The sequence below is a fragment of the Papio anubis genome, chromosome 10 (assembly GCF_008728515.1).
Source record: "Papio anubis isolate 15944 chromosome 10, Panubis1.0, whole genome shotgun sequence".
Taxonomy (NCBI): domain Eukaryota; kingdom Metazoa; phylum Chordata; class Mammalia; order Primates; family Cercopithecidae; genus Papio; species Papio anubis.
This window is the reverse complement of record NC_044985.1, coordinates 79,515,628-79,528,625: the sequence shown is the minus strand read 5'-3', so window position 1 is coordinate 79,528,625 and position 12,998 is coordinate 79,515,628. Positions and strand designations below refer to the sequence as shown.

Here is a 12,998-nt window from a genome sequence, read left to right as displayed (position 1 = left end):
TAGTTTCTTTTGCTGTGCAGAAGCTCTTTAGTTTAATTAGATCCCATTTGTCAATTTTGGCTTTTGTTGCCATTGCTTTTGGTGTTTTAGACATGAAGTCCTTGCCCATGCCTATGTCCTGAATGCTATTACCTAGGTTTTCTTCTAGAGTTTTTATGGTTTTAGGTCTAACATTTAAGTCTCTAATCCATCTTGAATTAATTTTCGTATAAGGAGTTTCAGCTTTCTACTTATGGCTAGCCAATTTTCCCAGCACCATTTATTAAATAGGAAATCCTTTCCCCATTTCTTGTTTTTGTCAGGTTTGTCAAAGATCAGATGGCTGTAGATGTGTGGTATTATTTCTGAGGGCTCTGTTCTGTTCCATTGGTCTATATCTCTGTTTTGGTACCAGTACCATGCTGTTTTGGTTACTGTAGCCTTGTAGTATAGTTTGAAGTCAGGTAGCGTGATGCCTCCAGCTTTGTTCTTTTGACTTAGGATCGTCTTGGCAATGCGGGCTCTTTTTTGGTTCCATATGAACTTTAAAGCAGTTTTTTCCAATTCTGTGAAGAAAGTCATTGGTAGCTTGATGGGAATGGCGTTGAATCTATAAATAACTTTGGGCAGTATGGCCATTTTCACGATATTGATTCTTCCTATGCATGAACGTGGTATGTTCTTCCATTTGTTTGTGTCCTCTTTTATTTTGTTGATCAGTAGTTTGTAGTTCTCCTTGAAGAGGTCCTTCACATGCCTTGTAAGTTGGATTCCTAGGTATTTTATTCTCTTTGAAGCAATTGTGAGAGGAAGTTCATTCCTGATTTGGCTCTCTGTTTGTCTGTTACTGGTGTATAAGAATGCTTGTGATTTTTGCACATTGATTTTGTATCCTGAGACTTTGCTGAAGTTGCTTACCAGCTTAAGGAGATTTGGGGCTGAGATGATGGGGTTTTCTAAATATATAGTCATGTCATCTGCAAACAGGGACAATTTGACTTCCTCTTTTCCTAACTGAATACCCTTTATTTCTTTCTCTTGCCTGATTGCCCTGGCCAGAACTTCCAACACTATGTTGAATAGGAGTGGTGAGAGAGGGCATCCCTGTCTTGTGCCAGTTTTCAAGGGGAATGCTTCCAGGTTTTGCCCATTCGGTATGCTATTGGCTGTGGGTTTGTCATAAATAGCTCTTATTATTTTGAGATATGTTCCATCAATACCGAATTTATTGAGAAATTTTAGCATGAAGGGCTGTTGAATTTTGTCAAAGGCCTTTTCTGCATCTATTGAGATAATCATGTGGTTTTTGTCTTTGGTTCTGTTTATATGATGGATTATGTTTACTGATTTGCATATGTTGAACCAGCCTTGCATCCCAGGGATGAAGCCCACTTGATCATGGTGGATAAGCTTTTAGATGTGCTGCTGGATTCAGTTTGCCAGTATTTTATTGAGAATTTTTGCATCGATGTTCATCAGGGATATTGGTCTAAAATTCTCTTTTTTGGTTGTGTCTCTGCCAGGCTTTGGTATCAGGATGATGTTGGCCTCATAAAATGAGTTAGGGAGGATTCCCTCTTTTTCTAATGATTGGAATAGTTTCAGAAGGAATGGTACCAGCTCCTCCTTGTACCTCTGGTAGAATTTGGCTGTGAATCCGTCTGATCCTGGACTTTATTTGGTTGGTAGGCTATTAATTATTACCTCAATTTCAGAGCCTGCTATTGGTCTATTCAGGGATTCAACTTCTTCCTGGTTTAGTCTTGTGAGAGTGTAAGTGTCCAGGAAATTATCCATTTCTTCTAGGTTTTCTAGTTTATTTGTGTAGAGGTGTTTATAGTATTCTCTGATGGTAGTTTGTATTTTTGTGGGGTCGGTGGTGATATCCCCTTTATCATTTTTTATTGCATCTATTTGATTCTTCTCTCTTTTCTTCTTTATTAGTCTTGCTAGTGGTCTGTCAATTTTGTTATTCTTTTCAAGAAACCAACTCCTGGATTCATTGATTTTTTGGATGGTTTTTTTGGTCTCTATCTCCTTCAGTTCTGCTCTGATCTTAGTTATTTCTTGCCTTCTGCTAGCTTTTGAATGTGTTTGCTCTTGCTTCTCTAGTTCTTTTAATTGTGATGTTAGAGTGTCAATTTTAGATCTTTCCAGCTTTCTCTTGTGGGCATTTAGTGCTATAAATTTCCCTCTGCACACTGCTTTAAATGTGTCCCAGAGATTCTGGTATGTTGTATCTTTGTTCTCATTGGTTTCAAAGAACATCTTTATTTCTGCCTTCATTTCGTTATGTACCCAGTAGTCATTCAGGAGCAGGTTGTTCAGTTTCCATGTAGTTGAGTGGTTTTGATTGATTTTCTTAGTCCTGAGTTCTAGTTTGATTGCACTGTGGTCTGAGAGACAGTTTCTTATAATTTCTGTTCTTGTACATTTGCTGAGGAGTGCTTTAGTTCCAACTATGTGCTCAATTTTGGAATAAGTGCGATGTGGTGCTGAGAAGAATGTATATTCTGTTGATTTGGGGTGGAGAGTCTGCAGATGTCTTAGGTCCCCTTGGTGCAGAGTTTAGTTCAATTCCTGGATATCCTTGTTAACTTTCTGTCTCATTGATCTGTCTAATGTTGACAGTGGGGTGTTAAAGTCTCCCATTATTATTGTATGGGAGTCTAAGTCTCTTTGTAAATCTGTAAGGGCTTGCTTTATGAATCTGGGTGCTCCTGTATTGGGCGCATATGTATTTAGGACAGTTAGCTCTTCCTGTTGAATTGATCCCTTTACCATTATGTAATGGCCTTTGTCTCTTTTGATCTTTGTTGGTTTAAAGTCCGTTTTATCAGAGACTAGGATTGCAACCCCTGCTTTTTTTTGTTTTCCATTTGCTTGGTCGATCTTCCTCCATCCCTTTATTTTGAGCCTATGTGTGTCTCTGCAAGTGAGATGGGTCTCCTGAATACAGCAAAGTGATGGGTCTTGACTCTTTATCCAATTTGCCAGTCTGTGTCTTTTAATTGGACTATTTAGTCCATTTACACTTAAGGTTAATATTGTTATGTGTGAACTTGATCCTGTCATTGTGATATTAGGTGGTTATTTTGCTTGTTAGTTGATGCAGTTTCTTCCTAGCATTGATGGTCTTTACATTTTGGCATGTTTTTGCAATGGCTGGTACCGGTTGTTCCTTTCCATGTTTAGTGCTTCCTTCAGGATCTCTTGTAGGGCCGGCCTGGTGGTGACAAAATCTCTCAGCATTTACTTGTCTGTAAGGGATTTTATTTCTCCTTCACTTTTGAAACTTAGTTTGTCTGGATATGAAATTCTGGGTTGAAAATTCTTTTCTTTAAGAATGTTGAATATTGGCCCCCACTCTCTTCTGGCTTGTAGAGTTTCTGCTGAGAGATCTGCTGTTAGTCTGATGGGCTTCCCTTTGTGGGTAACCCAACCTTTCTCTCTGGCTGCCCTTAACATTTTTTCCTTTATTTCAACTTTGGTGAATCTGACAATTATGTGTCTTGGAGTTGGCTCTTCTCGAGGAGTATCTTTGTGGCGTTCTTTGTATTTCCTGAATTTGAATGTTGGCCTGACTTACTAGGTTGTGGAAGGTTTCCTGGATGATATCCTGAAGAGTGTTTTCCAACTTGGTTCCATTTTCCCCCTCACTTTCAGGCACAGCAATCAGACATAGATTTGGTCTTTTCACATAATACCATATTTCTTAGAGGCTTTGTTCATTTCTTTTTCATTTTCTTTCTCTAGACTTCTTTTCTTGCTTCATTTCATTCATTTGATCTTCAATCATTGATACTCTTTCTTCCAGTTGATCGAGTCGGTTACTGAAGCTTGTGCATTTGTCACGTATTTCTCGTGTCATGGTTATCTCTGTCAGTTCGTTTATGGCCTTCTCTGCATTGATTATTCTAGTTATCCATTCTTCCATTCTTTTTTCAAGATTTTTAGTTTCTTTGCTCTGGGTACGTAGTTCCTTTAGCTCTGAGAAGTTTGATCGACTGAAGCCTTCTCCTCTCAACTCGTCAAAGTTATTCTCCATCCAGCTTTGTTCCATTGCTGGCAATGAGCTGTGTTCCTTTGGAGGGGGAGATGCGCTCTGATTTTTTGAATTTCCAGCTTTTCTGCCCTGCTTTTTCCCCATCTTTGTGGTTTTATCTGCCTTTGGTCTTTGATGCTGGTGACGTACTGATGGCGTTTTGGTGTGGGTATCCTTTCTGTTTGTTAGTTTTCCTTCTAACAGTAGGTCTGTTGGAGATTGCTTGAAGTCCACTCCAGACCCTGTTTGCCTGGGTATTAGCAATAGAGGCTGCAGAAGATAGAATATTGCTGAACAGCAAGTGTTGCTGTCTGATTCTTGCTCTGGAAGCTTCGTCTCAGGGGTGTACCCCGCTGTGTGAGGTATGAGGTGTTGGTCTGCACCTAGTGGGGGATGTCTCCCGGTTAGGCTACTCAGGGGTCAGGGACCCCCTTGAGCAGGCAGTCTGTCTGTTCTCAGATCTCAATCTCCATGCTGGAAGATCTGCTGCTCTCTTCAAAGCTGTCAGACAGCTGTCAGACTCCACCCAGAGGTGGAGTCTACAGAGACAGACAGGCCTCCTTGAGCTGCGGTGGGCTCCACCCAGTTCGAGCTTCCTGGAGGCTTTGTTTACCTACTTAAGCCTCAGCAATGGCGGGTGCCCCTCCCCCAGCCTCGCTGCCACCTTGTAGTTAGATCTCAGACTGCTGTGCTAGCAATGAGGGAGGCTCTGTGAGCATGGGACCCTCCAGGGTTGCCATATTTTAGCAGGTTCTGCAGAGAGTGTGATTATATGGGAGACCGCTTGCTAAAGCTGGTAGTATAGGAAAAGGGGCCTAGGCTCAGGACCTTTAATTTGTTTATCAAATCATTTTTTTTATAAGTGTTTTCTTTCTTCTGACTACCATACATTTTAAACTTGATGCTGTCTACCCACTTAAGGACCTAGCAGAGCATGACTCATGAGTCAGGTAATAATGGATAAAATGTGAAATCTCAGCTCTGCTCTTATTGCTGGAAAGACCTTAGGCAATGAGCGACGTTAAGAACTGACTCTCATGTGGCAGAGATCTTGCCCAAAGTCAAGTGTTAATAGTAATTTCAAGGATAAAAGAAATTGTGGGCACAGGTGAAGCAGACAGAGGCATGGAACCCTTGATGTGGCTTCTTAGGTCCTCTCTTGCCACAGTGGAGGCACTCTGGCTAAGAGTAAGAGATGAAGTCACTAGATAATATATGCAGTTACATTATTTACACAGAAATAATCATGACATACCTCTATTTTATACTTACAGCTTACATTACATTTTTCAGGAAGCTATGTCCCACAAATACTGAGCCTCAGGGAGTTTAAGTACTTCACCTGAAGTCCACAGCTCATAAGCAGTAGAGTCAAATGAGAAGTGAGGTCCTTGGGACTGTGAAGCCCAAGCTCTCGCCATTGCACGGTAGTGTTTCTCAAAGTGATGCATAACGCATGGGAAGCCCACAGCAGAAGAGGAAGTTGATCTCAAGATGATCACCAAGCTGTGGCTCTTCCTTGCTTCCTTCCTGAACACAGCTAGAACTAGCCTCTGAATGTGGGTGTGGGATGGCTTGAGCCTGAGACAGACCCATTGTCTTATAGATTAATGCAGTTGGCTGCAGGGACTGAGAATGTGCTAAGGATTCAAATCCTTCACTACTTCAACTTGAACTCATATTTGCTGAAGGAAAAGAGAGGAATCATTGGTGTATACAAAAAAGCTTGAATTATAAGGATCTGAAAAGGAGAATCCATCTTTGTACACTCTGGCTAATACCTGGCTACTCTTTCATATCTGTTGACCATTTACTATATTCTGGACAATGTGTAAATATTTTCCTATTTATTACATCATTGTAGGACTGTGAATGTTATATTGGTTGTAATTTTCTATACCATCAGGGGAGAGTTCAGCCCAAGGGGAGTGTGTACACATGTATGTATGTGTGTGAATTCATTCAGTGAAGGGGATAAGAAATTTGGTTTAGCACACAAAGGCAATTAATTTGCATAAACATTATACTATATAGAGTCAGATAATCTGAATAATTTTGTTTTTCCTGACACTTATATATTTTTTACTTATATTACTTTCTAAAACATGTTAATATATTTGAGTTCAGAAACATTGATCAAGGGCCAGGTGCAGTGGCTCATGCCTGTAATCCCAGTACTTTGGGGGACCAAGGCAGTTGGAGCTCAGGAGTTCAAGACCAGCCTGGGCAACATAGTGAAACCCCACAAGAAATACAAAATTTAGCTGGGTGTGGTGGTGCGCACTTGTGGTCCTCGGTATTTGGGAGCTGAGGTGGGAGGATTGCTTGAGCCTGGGAGGCAGAAACTTCAATGAGCCATGATCATGCCACTCTGCTCTCCAGCCTAGGCAACAGAGTGAGACCCTGAAAAATTTTTTTTTAAATTAAAAATTAAAAAAAAAATAAAGACAGGGAAAGGAAAGGAAAAAAGAAAGAAAAAGAAAAGAAAAGAAAGAGCAAGGGAGGAAGGAAGAGACTGAAAAAGATTGAATCTTAAGGAAAGATGACTTATTTTTGTCTTGTCCATGGCATATATAGTATAGGCTTTTTTAGTGATACATATTATATACATGCGTGCGTGCACATACATACACACACACACGTAGTAATCTTTATTCAAAAAATGCCTTTACATTTTCATGATGAAATGAATCCTAGTACTTATATTTTAAAATTTTGAAATAATATTGGACTGTTTCCTTATACTATCATCATTATATTTTTGCCCTCTGTTCACATGTGCATGAAACAGACTCCAGATAGGAAATGGTTAATTTTTGATGGCCCAGTAGATGCAGTGTGGATTGAGAATATGAACACTGTGTTGGATGACAACAAGAAGCTATGTCTCATGAGTGGGGAGATTATTCAAATGTCACCACAAATGAATCTAATTTTTGAGCCTATGGATTTAGAAGTTGCTTCGCCTGCAACTGTAAGTTCTCCGTTTTGACATCTTTTTATAAATTATAAGGTATTATGAATGCATGTATTTGCTTAGTACCTTTGACTTTAAACAAAAAATATGAGCAGAATTTCTTTTAAGAGCAATCTTTGATTCTCAAAGTACAGATACATCTGTTGACTTACCTTGACAAATTTAGTGGTCAGGATGTTTTCCTCTTGGTTTAGGACTATTTGGTAAAGTTAGACACAAAAATCGAGATCATGAAATAATATAATATAAGCTTTCCCCTCCTCCAAGACTTTGCTGAAGATTGTAAGAAACAGAGGTGCCAAATCATATTTATTTTATAAGCATTCCCTTGATGGTAACCACTTATGGCTTTCCAGGTTTCCAGGTGTGGCATGATTTACATGGAGCCTCACATGTTAGGCTGGAGACCACTGATGTTATCTTGGGTGAACATGTTACCTGCGTCGGTCAGTGTTATTCAAAAGGAATTTATAATGAGCTTATTTGACAGAATGGTCCCTGTTTCGATTGAATTTATTAGAAAGCATACAAAGGTAAGAGAAATGAGAATTTTAAGATTAAAAAATAAATGGAAAACTCAAATTAGACTTACATATCAATTTTAATGTCTGTTTTTATTATCAGCTAAGAGATATTAAATCAAAACATTTTTCTGATTAAGTTAAAAATTTAAATTAGAATTCATACAATTCACTAAAAATATTTCAAATGAGGTATATTGATGCTACTCTTTTCTCTCTCTCTGAAAAAAGAGAACTCAAAGGCCCACATAACCATGTCAAAATGTTTTTTCTTTTTTCTGATGGGCTATTGCATTTTAAATAATTTCCATTATTACAATAGTCTTTATTATCCAAAGTTCCTAAAATAAGCCAGTCAGTCCATGGTAGAAGGACTGGAAAGAAGTCCTAAAGTAGGCAAATTCATTTTTCTTTCTTTCAGTACACACTGGGGAGGGGAAGGGAAGTGGGGGGGAATGGTAGAAGGGAGGAAAATGACAAGGAAATGGGAGTCTCCTGCCTCTGAGAGTTGAACTCTCTCCAGCTGGAAATTACAGAGCAAGAATGTTTAATTTCTGCTTTGGGAGATGCTGACCAAAGGTCTTTTGGAATGACTTTGGCCCAGGAGCAAATGTAGGGAAATAGGGTTGATAGTACTCTTACTGTTGAAGATACAACAAAAAGTCTTGAAGCAGAAGTTTAGCTCAAGGAACAGATTTGGAAAATGGAGTTTAAAACCACGTTAATATAAATTACCTAAAGAAAAATTCCAGAGAAAAAAAGAAGAGAGCAAGGAATAGAATCACAGGTACATCAGTGATTTAGACGAGAGGAAAGAGGGAAGAACATCTGAAGGAAGTGATGTGTCTTCCATACGGCTTTCAAGAAGTTTGGCTGTAACTGAAATATGTTGTAGATATGAAGTAATCGTGTTTCAAAAACAATTAAACATGTATGAACTGGGGTCATAATAAAATAAGCTTCAGGGCCTTTATGACTTTTATTCTGGCATTGTCAGAGAATTTAGATAATACAAATAATAAACAAATTTTCTACATAACTGAAACATCCTTTCTATAGGAAAGCGTGAAACTTATAATGCAAGCTTTTTAAAATGTACTGTGCACTTCTGTTATCTCTTGAAGAAATTTTGAATGCCTGTTATTTACTATGTAGCAATAGTTATCTGTTTTATTTGTAATGATAATTATTTGTATTTTAGTGTTGCATCAGTAATACTTAGTCCCACACTTAGAAACTCAGCTGTCATTTCTGATGTTTCTAATGGGGTGGCAGCTGAACATGAAGTCACCTGCTTCTAATCTTCAGGGAGTCTGTTTCAGAGACTTAATTTTTACTTGTTAATCACCAAACACTGTGACTTTGGCAATTGGAAGAGAGCTGCATGGGGAGAAGACAAACGCCTATGAGAACTTGCTATATGCTGCATGGTTCTAGGAGCATTACACGTTATTTCATTTATTTTATAAACTATCATGGTGACAAGCAGAAAAGTAAAGTGCATGACAATTTCAGCACTCCAGCAAGGTTTTTGAGGGTTCCAAGCCTTGGAATTGTACTTCATAGTAATGAGTTTACTATGAGGATTGCTGTGGCTTATAAATATGCTCTAAAATTGATTTTACTTATTAAGCATTTTAGATATACAAATTAACTGCCTTCTATGAAATTTTTTGTGTTTTTGTTTATAAAATTAATATACCTTGGAATCCATATATTAAATTAACTACATAAGTAACAGCAATTTTTTAAAATTTGAGAATCGATACGAAAAGTTAAAGAGTGCACACTACCTAAATGTAACATCCAGTTCTCCCAAGTGAATTGTAATAGGAGTACCTACTCATAGATAGTATAAATTTAAAATTATTGCTATGGTTAACATTAAATGAGCTTAATAAATATTAGCTGGGGATAGTTTAGCTAGTACCTAATTTAAATTGTTTAGACTTTTTCTTACTGACTTTTCAGGAATTATCTCCTACTTCCGATGCAAACTTGGTCCGATCCTTAATGAATCTAATAGACTGTTTTATGGATGATTTTGCTGATGAAGTCAAACTAAAGGAGAGAAGTGATCGAGAAACTTACTCTTTGCTTGAGGTAAGGTCCATTGCCTTCTGTATCCTGCTACAGAAAGACAGGTATCTACTGCTTTCCCCAAAGCTTCCTAATTTATGAAACTCATTTTGCCCCTGAAGTTGGAGACTAGTCGACGGGCGGTAGCTGAAGAGTGAGCAAAGAGCCAGGCCCCAGATTCTGAGTGCTGGTGGGGAAGCTTCTTGCCTGGCAGTCATGGTACATCATGAGGTTTGGGCGGAGCCCACTGATCACCTCAGATCTGCTACTGAAATCTCAGGTCGTTTGACCAGCCTTAGAAATGGTCCATTCCCAAAATGTCAGTGACCATTCTGGCAATGAGATTTACTTCCGTTCCAAATTATAATAATTTATTGCTTTTTTTTCCTTGATTTTTCTTCCTTTTCTCATGAGATATAAATTATTTGTATATATATATGTGAGTATATAAATACATATTTGGATTAAGGAAAGCAAGAAAATATATAGGTAATCAATAAACCGATTTTTAAAATGGGAATAAAAATATCAGTAGACTTTGGATTTTTTAATGAAAATATTACTACACTACTCATGGTAGCACTTCTACCATGGTCACTATGGTACTTGCTTAACTTATATGTTTTGAAATGAATTAAGTTTTAACTTAGTGTTGAATGGTTTCTGGAGAGAAAGTCTGTGAGTAAACTAGGAGTAGGTGAATAGGGTTGAAGTAGAGTCCAGAATTTTCATGAGCATAGTCCAGAATCTCTTGGCTTTGTATTTAATAAAAGACCTTGTTTTAAAACAAGCAAACAGGCTTCCTACCTTATTGGTGGGTCTTGTCTTCTACCCTGTTTCCTCTTTTTGAGTCTGGAAAGCAGAAAGCTAGTATCTTTTGCTTGCAGAATTGCAATTCTAGTTTAGACACTTAATGCTCAGATATTACAAATAAAATAATTTTAATTTGTTCTACTTAAAGTAAACCCACCATATTAAAATTTAAATAGAAAATGGATATGTATGTTATTTGCTTTATTAAAGTGTGCCTTAGTACCTTAATAGTAAGTTATTTCTATGTTCCTTTTAATATCAAGCTGCTGTCATGTGTTGAAAATATGAGATTTACTAGATTAATCATTCTGAAGTTTCACTATGGCCAGAATGTATTCTTTATTTTGTATTATCTTCTCTAAGATTTTATAAGACGTGCGATTTGATTTTTTAAAACCCTTATGATTACAAAATCCTAAGATGACCTACTAATATATCTGAGCTTACGTGTTTCCTTTCAGAGATACTAATCTGACTGATCTGATATGTAAGCTTCAAGGACAGATTAAAATTATTCTTTAATTGTTCTTAATCTTCTCATCTCTCCAATGTAGGGCATTTTTCTGTTTTCATTGATCTGGTCCATTGGTGCTTCTTGTACAGATGATGATCGGTTGAAATTTAATAAGATTCTTCGAGAACTTATGGAAGGTCCAATTTCAGATCGAACTCGAAATACGTTTAAATTACAGAGTGGTACTGAGCAAACATCCTCAAAAGCACTAACGGTCACATTTCCTGAAAAAGGGACAATTTATGATTATCAATTTGTCACTGAGGTAAGAGTTCTGAAGCAAGATTTGCAGCTGCTAGCCTGGCAGAGTCCCCTCTCTGACACACAGCATATAATGGCTCTGTGGCCACCTTCGTCATCACAGTTTACCTTAAGAGACAGCATAGAATAGAGGAAGATGCACTGGCTTGAATTCAGACAGCTCTAGGTTTGAGTCCTAGTAAAGTCACTTTCTTTCTGGATAGCCATGGACTAGTTGATTTCTCTGAACATAGTTCTTTCCAATGATACTATGAGATAATAATATCTAATGGACCAGTTGCACTCATTAAATAGAATCACAGCAGGCACATACTGTTTAAGGACGGCTGTTAGAGGTTCATGGTGCATGTTAGTATAGTAGGCACTAAGAAGTCCTGTAGGAATCCAGCTGGTGTAATCTTAATTCAGTGCTTCCCAAACGGATTGAAAATAAAACTTGGGTGGTGGTTGTTTTTGTATAACAACTCCCACAAGTATTGTACTGAGGACCAAGTTTAGGAATATATATTATTTAAATATATACAGATTTAAGTAAAATTGGGATCATACCACATTCCCAATGGGCAGCTTTATATCCTTCTTGTTTTCTTAATAATGAGAAAAGCTTTCCATTTCACTAATGTTTCTTCAGTAAACTTGCTTTCTAAAGTCAATTTCCTACCCTTGGACATTGGACTGGTTTTGTTGTTTTCAGATTCTCACTTTTATAAGTACTACTTTGGTAAATATTCTTAGATACAAGTCATTGGGTACATATCTGATTATATCCTTAAGATAAATTTCTAGAAAAGGCATTACTGTATTGCTTTTTGAATTTTTATGGTTCTTGCAATGTATTGCTACGTCACCCCAGAAGGCGAGACTATGCCCAACACATACTTTTTACTTTATTTAATTTCAAATTACTGATAATACCCTGCATTTTCAGGGTAGTTTACAGTTTATTAAGCTTTCTGCAATTATTTCCATTTCATTTTCCAACACCTTGGTGAGGTGGGAAGGATGAGATTATTTTGCAAGTTTTGCCATTGAGGAAATGGAGCTCAGAGATTTAAGATTTAATGTGATTGTCCCAGGATCACACAACCTGATTCTTTTTTTTTTTTTTTGAGACTGAGTCTCACTGTGTCACCCAGGCTGGAGTGCAGTGGCGCGACCTCGGCTCACTGCAAGCGCCACCTCCCGGGTTCACGCCATTCTCCTGCCTCAGCCTCCTGAGTAGCTGGGACTACAGGCGCCCGCCACCACGCCCAGCTAATTTTTTGTATTTTCAGTAGAGACAGGGTTTCACCGTGTTAGCCAGGATGGTCTTGATCTCCTGACCTCATGATCCGCCTACCTCGGCCTCCCAAAGTGCTGGGATTACAGGCCTGAGCCACTGCGCCCGGTCAGGTTTTCTGATTCTTAATGGTTCCTTTCCTATATGGTATCAAAAGACATATGTTTGAAAAGATTAACAAGAATTTGGGAAAGGCATTATTTTCTTCATTTGTTCTAGAAATATTTCTTTATAATACAATTTTCAGACTGATGTGAATTTAACACCCCCCCCCAAAAAAAAATTCTGTGCTGTACACACAGCCTTCTACCTGAAGATACAAGAATGAATAAAGCACAGTGCTGCCCTCAGTGAGTTCATAACCTCTTCAGATGACAGTCATGTGTCATTCTGGCCCAAGGAGTGCCATGCATCAAAGCTCAGGCCCAAGGAAGTGGCGGGGGCAGGGGACCAGCAGGTGCCTCAGTGAGGCCTGGTTGTGAAGGAAGGATGGGTCCAAATTCTGATGTACTTTGAATGACGAAGAATTT

At 38.2% G+C, this 12,998-nt stretch overlaps 1 protein-coding gene across 3 annotated transcripts in view; it reads left to right on the top strand.

Annotated features, from left to right (window-relative positions):
• Positions 1-12,998, top strand: part of DNAH7 (dynein axonemal heavy chain 7) — a 340,785-nt gene that overhangs the window by 189,725 nt on the left and 138,062 nt on the right. For all 3 annotated transcript variants that reach the window (XR_004176604.1, XM_009182666.4, XM_031651428.1), the window contains exons 32-35: positions 6,816-6,998; positions 7,358-7,534; positions 9,494-9,625; positions 10,969-11,193. Coding sequence is in view for 2 of the 3 variants with exons in the window: in XM_009182666.4 (XP_009180930.4) it covers positions 6,816-6,998; positions 7,358-7,534; positions 9,494-9,625; positions 10,969-11,193 (717 nt within the window). In the remaining variant the exon portion in view is untranslated. The remainder of the gene's footprint in view (positions 1-6,815; positions 6,999-7,357; positions 7,535-9,493; positions 9,626-10,968; positions 11,194-12,998) is intronic.